The 12,337-nt window shown below is 35.1% G+C and overlaps 3 protein-coding genes and 1 long non-coding RNA gene across 7 annotated transcripts; 1 reads left to right on the forward strand and 3 right to left on the reverse strand.

Moving 5' to 3' along the window:
• Positions 1-264: 264 nt before the first annotated feature.
• On the reverse strand, positions 265-1,188 carry LOC140179990 (uncharacterized mitochondrial protein AtMg00810-like). Its single transcript, XM_072220365.1, has one exon. The coding sequence runs from the start codon at positions 1,186-1,188 to the stop codon at positions 265-267; it is 924 nt and encodes a 307-aa protein (XP_072076466.1).
• A 2,476-nt stretch (positions 1,189-3,664) lies between these two features.
• Positions 3,665-4,249, reverse strand: LOC112756691 (uncharacterized). Its single transcript, XM_025805317.1, has one exon. It carries the CDS (start codon positions 4,247-4,249, stop codon positions 3,665-3,667), a length of 585 nt encoding a protein of 194 aa, XP_025661102.1.
• A 177-nt stretch (positions 4,250-4,426) lies between these two features.
• LOC112759163 (uncharacterized) lies at positions 4,427-5,866 on the forward strand. Of its 4 annotated transcripts, none has more exons than XR_011873905.1 (3): positions 4,427-4,704; positions 4,797-4,898; positions 5,292-5,866. It is a non-coding gene; the product is annotated as an uncharacterized lncRNA (long non-coding RNA). The 4 variants fall into 4 exon arrangements; XR_011873904.1 differs by having other exon boundaries at positions 4,797-4,894; XR_011873906.1 differs by having other exon boundaries at positions 4,560-4,704; positions 4,797-4,894; positions 5,312-5,866.
• Positions 5,867-6,468: 602 nt separating this feature from the next.
• On the reverse strand, positions 6,469-9,014 carry LOC112757956 (fructokinase-like 1, chloroplastic). Its single transcript, XM_025806498.2, has 2 exons — positions 8,176-9,014; positions 6,469-7,443 (listed from the first exon to the last, which is right to left on the reverse strand). Exons 1-2 carry the CDS (start codon positions 8,914-8,916, stop codon positions 6,751-6,753), a joined length of 1,434 nt encoding a protein of 477 aa, XP_025662283.1. The 5' UTR covers positions 8,917-9,014; the 3' UTR covers positions 6,469-6,750.
• Between the last annotated feature and the right edge of the window lie 3,323 nt (positions 9,015-12,337).

Genomic DNA, 12,337 nt, shown 5'->3' on the forward strand with positions numbered 1-12,337 from the left:
ATACATTGCTCAACATAGAATAATCAAATTGTTTTGTGTGTTGGAAAATAAAAGAATAAGACACACACTCACGAAGAATATAAAATGAAGAGGAATGTATGTATTGAATGTATTTGTGTGTTGTTATTTTAAAATGATTATTACATATGTATTTATACCTTTCTTTGATATCTAAATTTAATACATCCTAACAAACAAATGGTTTAAATTAAAATTAAATATAGATAAGTTATACAAACTGTGATTTCTGTTCATTCTTGAATTCTAACTATTAAGTTTATTTTTAACATCATCCCTTAAACTTGATAATTTTCTGACTCCAATTATAATCCTTAACTTTTGAAAAGCATCATATTTCAGAAGTTTTGTGAAAATGTCAACAACTTGATCAAGTGATTTCACATACTCAACCTCCACATACATGTTCTCAATACATTGTCGAATGAAATGATACTTTGTTTCTATGTGCTTGCTTCTGTCGTGAAACACTGGATTCTTTGCTAGGGCACTCGCTGACTTATTGTCCATCATGATCTTGGTGGATTCAGCTTGCTCAAAATGAAGTTCCTTCAATAATATCTTCAGCCAAATTGCATGACATGCACATGCAGTGACAGCAACATATTCAGCTTCACAAGTTGAAAGAGTGATTATAGGTTGTTTCTTTGAACACCAAGAAATTGCATTATTTCCTAAAAAGAAAACAAAGCCAGTAGTACTCTTTCTGTCGTCAATATCCCCAGCATAATCACTATCACAATAGCCCATTAATTTGAATTCATCTGAAGTTGAATAAAACATGCCATACTCAAGAGTGCCTCTAAGATAGCGAAGAATTCTCTTGGCTGCTTTCATGTGGGTTTCTGTTGGATTTTCCATGTAACGACTAACTAACCCAACTGAAAATAAAATGTCAGGTCTGGTACAGGTCAAATACCTTAGACTCCCAACGAGACTTCTAAATAATGTTTGATCAACTTTTCTTACTCCTTCTTCCTCTTTGGAAAGTTTGACTCCACACTCCATAGGTGTATTGGTAGGATTGCAGTCTAGCATGTTGAGTTTCTTCAATAGCTCTCTTGTATAAGCCTCTTGTGAGATGAAAATTCCATCCTCCATTTGTTTCACTTCAATTCCCAGATAATAAGACATTAGTCCCATATCACTCATCTCAAATTCTTGAGCCATTACTTTCTTAAATTCTTCAAACATTATTTGATTATTTCCTGTGAATATAAGATCATCCACATAGACACAAACAAATAACAAATTTTCTTTTTCCTCTTTCACATAGAGTGCATATTCATGAATACACCTAGTGAAACTATTATCTTAAAAATACGTATCAAGACGATCATTCCAAGCTCTTGGAGCTTGCTTTAGTCCATATAAGGCCTTTTTAAGCCTTAACACCTTATCTTCACAACCCTTAACAACAAAACCCAAAGGTTGTTCAATATAAACTTCTTCCAGAAGATTGACTTTCACATCCATTTGGTGGATTTTCCAATTGTTCTGTGCTGCAAGTGGCAACAATAGCCTTATCGTCTCCAAGCGAGCAACTAGAGCAAACACCTCATCATAATCTATTCCTTGCTTTTGTTTATACCCTTTTGCAACGAGTCTTGCGTTATACCTTTCTACATCACCTTTAGAGTTTTTCTTAACTCTATAAACCCATTTGACTCCGATAGCCTGATGACCACTTGGAAGTGATGCAAGTTTCCAAGTGTTGTTCTTCTCAATTGCTTGAATTTCTTCCTCCATAGCTTGTATCTATTTCTCATCTTTGATAGCTTCTTTAAAACTTAAAGGCTCATCATTGGAGAGTAAACACAATAAATTTTCATCCTCTAGTATTTCTGTTTGCTTATAGAGATCAGGGAGGCTTCGATATCTGTGAGGGTCTTCGCTTGAACTAGAGGATGGAGATGACGATGATGATGCTAGTGGGGTTAATGCTGGTGTTGAAGGATCGATTTCGCCTTGCACTTCTTGCATCGGGGCTTCTTTTTCCTCAAAGTAAGGCAGAAAATCATAAGTGACTTCATTTTGTGTACTCCAGTCCTACTTTGCATTTTTTTCAAACTCAACATCTCTGCTTATTATTACTTTATTATTGATGGGATTGAAGAATTTGTAGCCTTTAGTATTCTCCTCATAACCAATAAATACAAGCTTTTGGCTCCTATCATCAAGCTTCGATCTTTCTTGCTCAGGAGTTTGGACATATGCAATAGATCCAAATACCCTTAAATGTGATACATTAGGCTTCAAACCACTCAATGCTTCTTGAGGTGTTATATCTCTCAAACTCTTGGTAGGTGAGCGGTTTGAGAGATAAAACCGCACATGCAACTGCTTCTCCCCAAAACTCTTTTGGTAATGATTTACTTTTTAACATCGTTCTTGCCATATTTAGAATTGTCCTATTCTTTCTTTCAGCAACTCCATTTTGTTGAGGCGATCTAGGAACAGTTAGGGGATGTTGAATACAATGATTTTCACAAAACATCTTGAATTCATTTGAAGTGAATTATCCACCTCTGTCAGTTCTGAGAGCTTTTATCTCATAGCCACCTTCTTTTTCAACGAGGGCTTTAAACTTCTTGAATGCTTCAAATGCTTCACTCTTTTGCTTCAAGAAATAAACACATATTTTTCTTGAATAATCATCAATGAAAAGCAAAAAATAAGCGCTCTTACCAAGTGACAAAGTCTTGATAGGTCCACAAACATCTGCGTGGATAAGCTGAAGTGGCTTGGTAGCTCTTGATTTGGACTGCTTTGGAAAACTCTTTCTTGAATGTTTTCCAAGTAAGCAAGCTTCACATAACTGATGAGGATGATCAATTGTTGGAATTCTTTTTACCATCTTCTTTGTTCCTAATTCTTTGAGCCCACCAAAATTTAAATGTCCATATCTCATATGCCAAATCCATAGTGGATCTTCAATACATGACTTTAAACATATAGCTCCACCGCTTCTCATGTTTAACAAGAACATACAATTTCTTGTCATAGAAACCTTAGCAATAAGATTTCCATTTTTATCTCTAAACCAAAGATAGCGATCTTCCATGACTATCTTGCAATCATTCTCCATAAGTTGTCCAATACTCAAGATATTATTCTTCATCTTTGGGATGTAATAAACATTAGAAAGAATCTTATGACTTCCATTCTTCAGCTCGAATAGAATCGTCCCTTTGCCATTGATCTCTACTTTTGATTCATCACCAAAACGCACGTGTCCTTTTACGTTGGTGTCGAGTGCTACAAATTTACTCTTATCACCTGTCATATGGTTGCGAGCTCCATTGTCAAGATACCACGTACTATCTTCAGAATTTTGATCTTCCTTGAGCGTAAGAAATAATGTTGGTTTTTCAACATCTTCACTATGCACAACAAGTTTATTTTCTTCTTCTTTGGATGTCAGACATTCCCAAGAATAATGTCCATTCTTTCCACATGAATAGCATTCAATGTGTCTTTTGTCAACTGTTCTTCCTCTTCCACGACTTCGAACAAAATTTTGATTTCTTTTCTCTTGAGAATAATTTTTCTCATCTCTTCCTCTTCCGTAACCACGTCCTCGTCCTCGTCCACGGCCTCGACCTCGTCCTTGTCTTCCACTTTCGTTGGTTTCTCCTCTACCATTCTACGAAAGTTTTGCCTGCAAGACATGCTCCACACGTTCTTGCTTGCCTTTATCCATTCTTTCTTCATGGGCTCGTAAGGAACCATTCAACTGATCAATGGACATCGTATCCAAATCTTTGGACTCCTCAATAGCTACCACCACATGATAAAATTTTGAGTTGAGAGAACGAAGGATTTTCTCAACGACACGAACATCTTCTAATTTTTCTCCAAGCCTTTTCATTTGGTGCACTACTGTCAAAACTTTGGTGAAATAATCCGAAATGGATTCAGTCTCCTTCATCATTAGAGACTTAAACTCAGCCCTTAGAGTTTGAAGACGAACCTTCTTCACCTTTTCAACTCCTATGACGGAATTTTGAAGAGTATCCCAAGCTTTCTTTGCATTGGTTATATCAGCAATCTTCTCAAACATATCATCATCCAAGCCTTGATGAATAATAGTAAGTGCACATTGATCTTTCTTTCTTTTATTTTCTAATTCTTCCTTCTGAGCTTCTGTTAGCTTGTCCACATTCTCTGGTTCTACATACCCTTTCTCAACCATCTCCCACACTCCTTGAGCACCGAGAATTGCTTTCATTCAGGCTGCCTAATTGTCATAGTTGAGCTTAGATAATTGTGGGTATTGAAAAGATAAAGTAGTTCCTTTTGACAAAGACATTTTATAAGTGGCTCTGATACCATTTTGTTGGAAAATAAAAGAATAAGGCACACACTCACGAAGAATATAAAATGAAGAGGAATGTATGTATTGAATATATTTGTGTGTTGTTATTTTGAAATGATTATTACATATGTATTTATACCTTTCTTTGATATCTAAATTTAATACATCCTAATAAACAAATGGTTTAAATTAAAATTAAATATAGATAATTTATACAAATTGTGATTTCTGTTCATTCTTGAATTCTAACCATCAAGTTTATTTTTAACATTGTGTTGTTAGAATGCTCTTGGATTTGATCTAAGTCCAACCACAAGCTGGATCTAAGTCTGAACTCTCCATTTGCCCCGAAGTCGAGGAAAGAAGAGGTATGGTCTACTCTTGCTTGACGTTAATGTCCTGTATCTTTCTTTACATACATGGAATACCTCCTCATAGAGAGCTTTTCCGAATTCCATAGGAGCAAAGACACAACTGCTTTCAAGTTGTTGCTTTTGCTACATGTGAGAACGCACAGCCTTTAGATGCACAACCTGCACCCTCTTTGGCAGTGAACATGTAGGTACTTGAATCAGTTGTGCCTTGTATCTTTTCTAATTGTCCTGCGAATTACTTGAACCTTTGATCTGGAAATCTAACTGATACTTCAAGCTAAATTTTTATTACAGTATTATTATTGAATTTTTGGACCTCTTTTTTCAAGAAAAAAAAAAAAGAGGAGTACTAAGGGGCCAGCAACTTTTGTGTTTTGTAACCATCAATTGGCTATCGATAATGTTTTTAATGGTGTGAGATTAAATCCAATGGTGTGAAATCATTCAATTTCCTTTTTATGGTTAAATGCTGGCCAACTTTTTAAAAAATTGATGGCTCCCGAGATTTTCCCAAAAAGAAAAATATGAGCAATTGTTCTCTTGAAAACTAAACTGAATTGGGAGCTCAACACAATATGAAGATAATGTTTCTCAACCCAAGGTGGAAAGGAAGGATGACGCGGCAAGGTTGCTTATAGTTGAATACTTACTATAAGTAAATGGAAGAACCTTTACTATGAAAGCAAGATTGCAGAGCAGAAAAGCAACAAGTGGTTAATGCCTGAGAACATTGAAGAGGTTTGCAATTCTTGAGAATGCTAAAATGGATGTTTCCTGTCTTACATTCCCTCAACTGATCAAATGGCAAAAACATTCCCTCAACTGATCAAATGGCATATTTGCTTGCAAAACCTGTGTCAAATTGTCTTTGTAAAGTTTTAATCCAAAAGCAGTTTTCCCAAAAGGATTACTGAGTGTAAGGGGGGAAGGTTAGAAAGAAGAGTTTGTTTCTAACCCCCCATTTTGTATATATATTAAGGTAGGGTGTTAGTTTCCGTTTTAAGCTTCCTGTTTGAGTCCGTTTTGTATCTCTTTCTCAATAGGCTAGTTTATATTTAAAATCATTTGTGCAGTTCTCTTGTAGTTCTCTTATAATTATTTGATTTGCATCCATCCAATCCACTCTCCTTAGTGAGGCTTTAGTGGTTTCATTTAATTTGCACATACTTGAACCTCCTCTAGGCGGATATTCTATAATTTTGTCTGACAAAAATTACTCTTAATTTTATCTAGTCTTTCTGTGTGCACGAATTCAATAAAACAACATTGTCGAGTAACATATGTGAAGAAAGTTCTACATCAGAAAGAATAAGCGAAAAATTTATAAGATGAGAGATTCGTAAACTCAAAGTCTTAAATGTTAGTTACGCACAAAGATTATATGAGTTTTATCTTTGGCTATTAGTATGACAACGGATAAGATGTTAGATTCGGCGTTTCATTTTTTATTCTTTAATGTTGTTTTGGTCACGGCAGCGGAAAGGGAGAGGAGGGCACAACGGTGGTGTAGCCTGTAGGCATAAGCAGCCATTGATTCTCTAAAAAGGGAAAAACAAAGGTTCCAACGGTTGGTTGATCTCCATTTCAAGAGGGATACTTCTTGGATCTTGAGGACCAAAGCTTGGAGGACGATACACATACCCAATCCAAAAACACAGACCAAGTGCATCCTTAATGTTTTCCCCCTTTTCATTTTTAGAGGGGTCTTAGACTTAAAAAAATGTTGTAACTAAGCTGCTCCAAAAACAGAGAAGACAATTTTCAAATTGGCGCCACCATCTGCTCATTGAGAAGTGGTATTGGATGACATTAGTTGGAGCCAAGACAATCGTCAACAGATTTTTAGATTGTGCAATCTCACACTATATGTTCTGATGACTCCTCCCATTTGAGATGAAAAATTCTTGGGAACTTTTGATAAATAATCAAACAATAACACTATCAAACAATAGGACTGGACTAAGCTCTAGTGGGAGTTGCACAAACCTTTTTCATCCTTTTTTTCTCTTTTGATAAACAAAATTACACTAACCATTTTTATCACCACAATGAAGGCACATAAACTTGTTCTTTGAGATTCTGGGTGGCACTTTCAGTAGGGAAACCTCTAACAGCGCCAATAGTCCATTGCGCTATGATTCCCGCTGCAATAGCAAAGCGTAGTTGTCTCTCCAAAACATCTTGATTTTCAAACATTTCTGGGCAGGTGGTTAGTTTTCTTAAAATAGCAGCAACAACGGCATCGCCGGAGCCAGTTCTATCACAAGTAAATGGGGTTATGAGCACATCTTCGGTTCCAATCACCATCCCATCAAAAGATGGGGTATAATAGTGAACCCTAATAGTACCATCAGTAACAAACAGGAACTTAAGGTGATCATGCCACAAAGGTGAGATTTCCTCAGCGGTGTAATGGTAATAATCCCGTCGATTCTTGGTTTGTTCATAACTCTCCGAATAGTATTGGGGCTGATAGTTTCTCTTCCTCTCGTAATATTCTTCATCTAGAAGGAATTCTAGCTCCGTTCTTGAAATTTCAATGATGTCAGCTTCGTTCCATGCTCTTTTTATTATTTCTCTCGTCTCATCGCGTGATCTCCAAAGAGGTAATGGCAGGTTCAAATCGAAAAATACAAGGCTGCCAAACTTTTTAGACCACTTAATTGCTTTGAAAAGAGTTGATGCCATTGAGGGGCATGTAAGAACTTCTGAATTGAAATGGAAGATCCTAGCCTGCAGTAGTCCACACCAAAAAAAAGACGACTATTTCAGTTCACACGATGAATATATATGTACAAGCTTCTTACCAAACAATAACAATTCTTACTATCGCTAAACCTAAAGGTTACTAAAATTGGAGGGTTTAACCTTAACTCATATGACTAAACTCAACTCAAAAACTCAATTTTGGGGGGATCTAAATTCAACTACAAATTAACTTGGGAATTTGATAACGTGAAAGTTTCCAGGACCAAAATTTGCATTACATGGGCAGCCACGTGAACAAGCTCCTTGTTACTCGGAGTCAAGAAAAGCGATGCACCCAAACCATGTAATGTAGAAAACCTAAATAACAATGCACGCTGTAATTTATTGCTTATATTCACTCTTTTCCCTTTTCCCCTCAACAATCGTTACTTAGCTCATATCAAAACCAAAGGATTGCCATGCAACCACATTGCACCTTAATTGATGAAGCAATCTGCCCCCAACAAACTCCACTGCATCAAAACTAAGGCATGTTTGATTTTCAGTTTGCAAAATTCCAGTTTGGCAGATTATACTAAACACTTCTAAAATAAAATGAAACTCACATTTTACCCTCCACACACATTACTCTATCCATTTCTCAATCAATGAACTAACATCACAACAAAAATTAATTTCATAAACCAAAATCGTTAACCAAAAAAAAAAAAAATTAAAAAATAATAAACAAAAAAAATCTAAGTTTGCTTCGGGTACCTCTTTCAAAACAGCAAGATTCAACTCATCACCACGCAAAGAATCCTCAGCACAATCCTTAGCCATTACCATCTTCATCTTCCCCTCCTCAAACTTCACCTTCATGTAAGAACACGCAGTCCTAACACCATCATCGAACTTCACCCCTCTCGTCTGCACCTTCTCCTTGTTCATCATCAGCACCATCTCCTCTCCAAGCGAGTCTTTCCCGACCTTCCCCATCACCGCGGCCCGCCCTCCCAGCCTCACGTGAGCCACCGCCACGTTCGACGGGGGGCCACCGGGGGCCCGTGAGAACTCCGGCGGGTCCCACTGGAGCATCTTCCACTCGGAGTATATGTCAGGATGCATCTGGAACTCGTGCACGCGAACCGTCGGGAGGAACTCCTTCTGCAGCGCGCCGAAACAGCACACCAATGGCGGGTCCTCGTAAGGGAAATCGATTCCGTCGTCGTATTCGTATTCCGAATCTGAATCAGGTTCTGCGTTTTGGGGTTCCATGGTGCCGTTTTCGGGCTTGGTTGTTGTTGGTTCAGTTCCGGATTTCTTCGTCTTCCTGCCGCGTCGTTTTGGGGTTTCAACTACGGCGCCGTTTGTGTTGTCAGTAGCGGTGGCGGAGGTCGAGAGTTTGGAATGGGTTGGAGATTTCCATTTTGCGGAGTTTGGAGAATGGTGGAGGGATGGAAGGTGGTGGGAGGGTGGAAGGGGGAGGAGGAGGTGGTGGTGGAGTGAGGAAGCCATTTGGGTTTTGGATCAGTGGGAAGGGTTTATCCATTTGAATTTTTTGTCTGCAACAACTCTTATCGGGTCAACGGGGAATTTTCCATTCTGCATTATATGTATCGGGTCGGGGATTTTAGTGACCCGTTTATTAGATAAAGGGAGAAAAGTAACTGTTAGTATCATGTTAAGTTAGAAACCTATTTTACTTGACTATTTCACTATCTTAACAAGTTTTATAAAATACAAGTGTATTTGGAATATAACATGTATTGTTTATTTTTATTAATCTATTGTTAATAATACTACTTTGGACATGTTTATAAATTTAAAAGTAAAATTAGTCAAATTAGATCTCTTCAATAAAAATTTTCATATTTTATCCATTATTCATTAACATTAAAATAATATGCAATATCAAATTAAATCATTAAAAGATATTTTATAGACAATCAAATATTTATATGTTTTTGTTTTGACCTGAAATAAAAATGTAGGGATGATAATAGGTAGGATAAGTCGGACTAAATCCTAACTCTACTCGCAGAAGTACTTAATTCTAACGGTGAGTTTACCAAAAATATATACCTAACGAGCATACAAATAATATAATCATCAAATATTCAATTTTACATAAAAATCTTTATTTAAATTAATAACACAAATACAAATAAAATCATTATAGTTCCATGAGCATTCCATTTGCATATTCTCTATACATTAAATTGACTTTTATATAAACAAAAATATTAAATTATCAAATAATAACCTTAATTTAGTGGTTAGAAGTCTTTTACACTAAGGTAGAAGCTCTTGATTCAACACTCACTTAAAAATAATTTTATATAACATTACATATACATATATAAGATATGAATTGATCAGGTTGGATCGAATACATGCAAATAGGATATATGTTGCTATCCCTATAGAGAAAGTGCTGTTGGGCCTGGATGAATGCTTAAGCCAGCAAGAATTTTTAGCTAGTTCTGATGGTAGTTAAAACTCAATAAATATTTGTTGATGTGTTGGATATTTATAGGGTAGAGATAATTTGATCATAGATGAAGATATTTTTTAATAGTAGATCATTATTCTCTCACTATTTGAGAAGTTAATGCAAGGTGACTTTTTTTTTTTCTTTTGAAGTAAAGGAGCTCAACACAATAAGGTAGAGCAACAAAAAAACAAAAACTAAACAGTAAGTACAAAATTCAATCCATAATCATATTCGACATTGCCATCAACAACCATTAGGATCAACTCCATTACACTCTTTGTAGTTCATAAATGACCTATTAATAACATCCGCTACTCCTGCTTCTTAACTTCTGAATATTCTGTTATTCCTTTCCATCCATATATGTCAAATGATAGCAAAAAAATAAATTAACTACCTATTATGCTCCTCCTTCTTTACAGGCCATTCATGTCTATTTTTCAAAGTGTTGCTTAATTGTCCCTGAAATATCCCACAATTTATCATAGTCAAATAACCACACACACCATACTTATCATGTAAACTCACAACGAAAAAATAAGTGATGAAAATTCTCAATATCTTTATTATATAATACACACATACACACTATCATGTTGATCAATAATGCCTAACCTACATAATATCTCATTGGTATTGACTCTACCAACTAACACAACCTAGGTAAATAACTCAATTTGTGGAGGTACTAAACCTCTCCAAATAGAACTAGTGAAACTATAGCTCGTAATATCCTTTGAAAGTGTTTTCGCCTGCAAAATCTGCATAAAGGAGCTAGTAAAATAAATAACTGATTTATTAAATTTTCATACCAGTCGGTTCTCTCTTTCAGTTATTAAGTTGACTGACTGTATAACTTCATGAAGTTGGTTAACTAGTTTTCACTTTCATTGGAATAGTTTTCTTCTCCACTAAAAATTTTATATCCACTCTAAAGCATGCCAAAAACCACAATTCCCTATAACAAATCCATTCTGATTTGAAACCGAGAAAAGCCTTAGGAAAGTGTCCTTCAACACACCAGCTAGCAGTGACGGACCCATAAAATTTTATGTTGGGTGACAAAAATAATACACATTACTACAAAAGATATATTAATTTAAATTTAAAAAATAAAAGTGCACATTAATTATTCGAATACAAAAAACAATCAAAAATTACATTAGCCGCTAACTTTCTTCTCTTCAAATTTTGAAGGTACTTCTCTTCTTGTTTTCATATATTGAAAATATTGAATAATTATTTCATTATCAACTTGATTGAATGTCTCTCTTTCTATATATGTAACCAAACATTCATTCAACCACTCATCTCCCATTCGATTACAAAGTCGACTATTTATGATATTGATAGCAAAAAATGTTCTTTCAACTGATGCCATTGCCACAGGTAGAATCAAAGCTAATTTCAACAGAAGAAACACCAATGGATAAACAATATACTTTTTTGTCTCAACAATAAGAATTTCTTTTTATTAGAAGAGACTAATGGAGTGATTTCAGATTCTAGTAGTTGCTTTCTTTTGAAATATTTTTTCATCATTATTTCTAAAAATAAAAAATTATATTTTAAATTATTAAATTAATCAATTTACTTTAAAAATTTATATGCAACACAATTACATATAATAGAATAAAACGAAAGATAAACAAATAAATAATAAGGATCACTAAATTGAGAATAAAACAAAATATATAAATCCATAAAGAGAATAAAAAAATAGATTAATATCTAAACTAAAATTGTTTGAATTAAAATTTGTAATTGAAAATATCAAAAAGAGAAACAATGAAATTAAAAGATACAGAATCATAAAGAGCTATACAAAACAAAATATAGAATTTAAAATGTATCTTTTAATGAAGAGAAGATGACCACTAGACAATGAATAGAAAAAGAAGGTTGAAAATATGAAACTAAGAAGATGGTTTAAGAGAATAAATGAGTGACGGCTGGGATTTGAGAACGGGAGAAGACTAAATTTGATTAGGTTAACTAATAGTCAAAATGATAAAAAGATAAAATGAATTTAGAACTTTAAATAATTGGGCTTAGCTTATTTGTAGTGGGATCATTTAAAATTTAAAATGGAGGCATATTATATATTAAAAAATGAAATCAGAGCGGGGGCAAGTGCCCCCCATGCCTCTGTGTAGGTCCGTGCCTGCCAGCTAGTAACTAATTGTCTTTCCAAAATCGGACTCTTCTACCATTTTCTACATCCAAAGATAAACCCCATATCATCTTCTCCCTCACCTCCTGTTCATTTATCTGCAATTGGCAAATATCCTTCTATGGACCCTCTCTAGTAGGTACAGACTGATGAGAAAGCAATACATTAGAATTTAAATTATTACAAGAACACACAATCTTCTCCCATAATAGACAATCTTTATTAGAGAACCGCCACCACCATTTGAATAAAAGAGCTGTATTCTGAAA

This window comes from Arachis hypogaea, chromosome 16 (assembly GCF_003086295.3).
Source record: "Arachis hypogaea cultivar Tifrunner chromosome 16, arahy.Tifrunner.gnm2.J5K5, whole genome shotgun sequence".
NCBI lineage: Eukaryota > Viridiplantae > Streptophyta > Magnoliopsida > Fabales > Fabaceae > Arachis > Arachis hypogaea.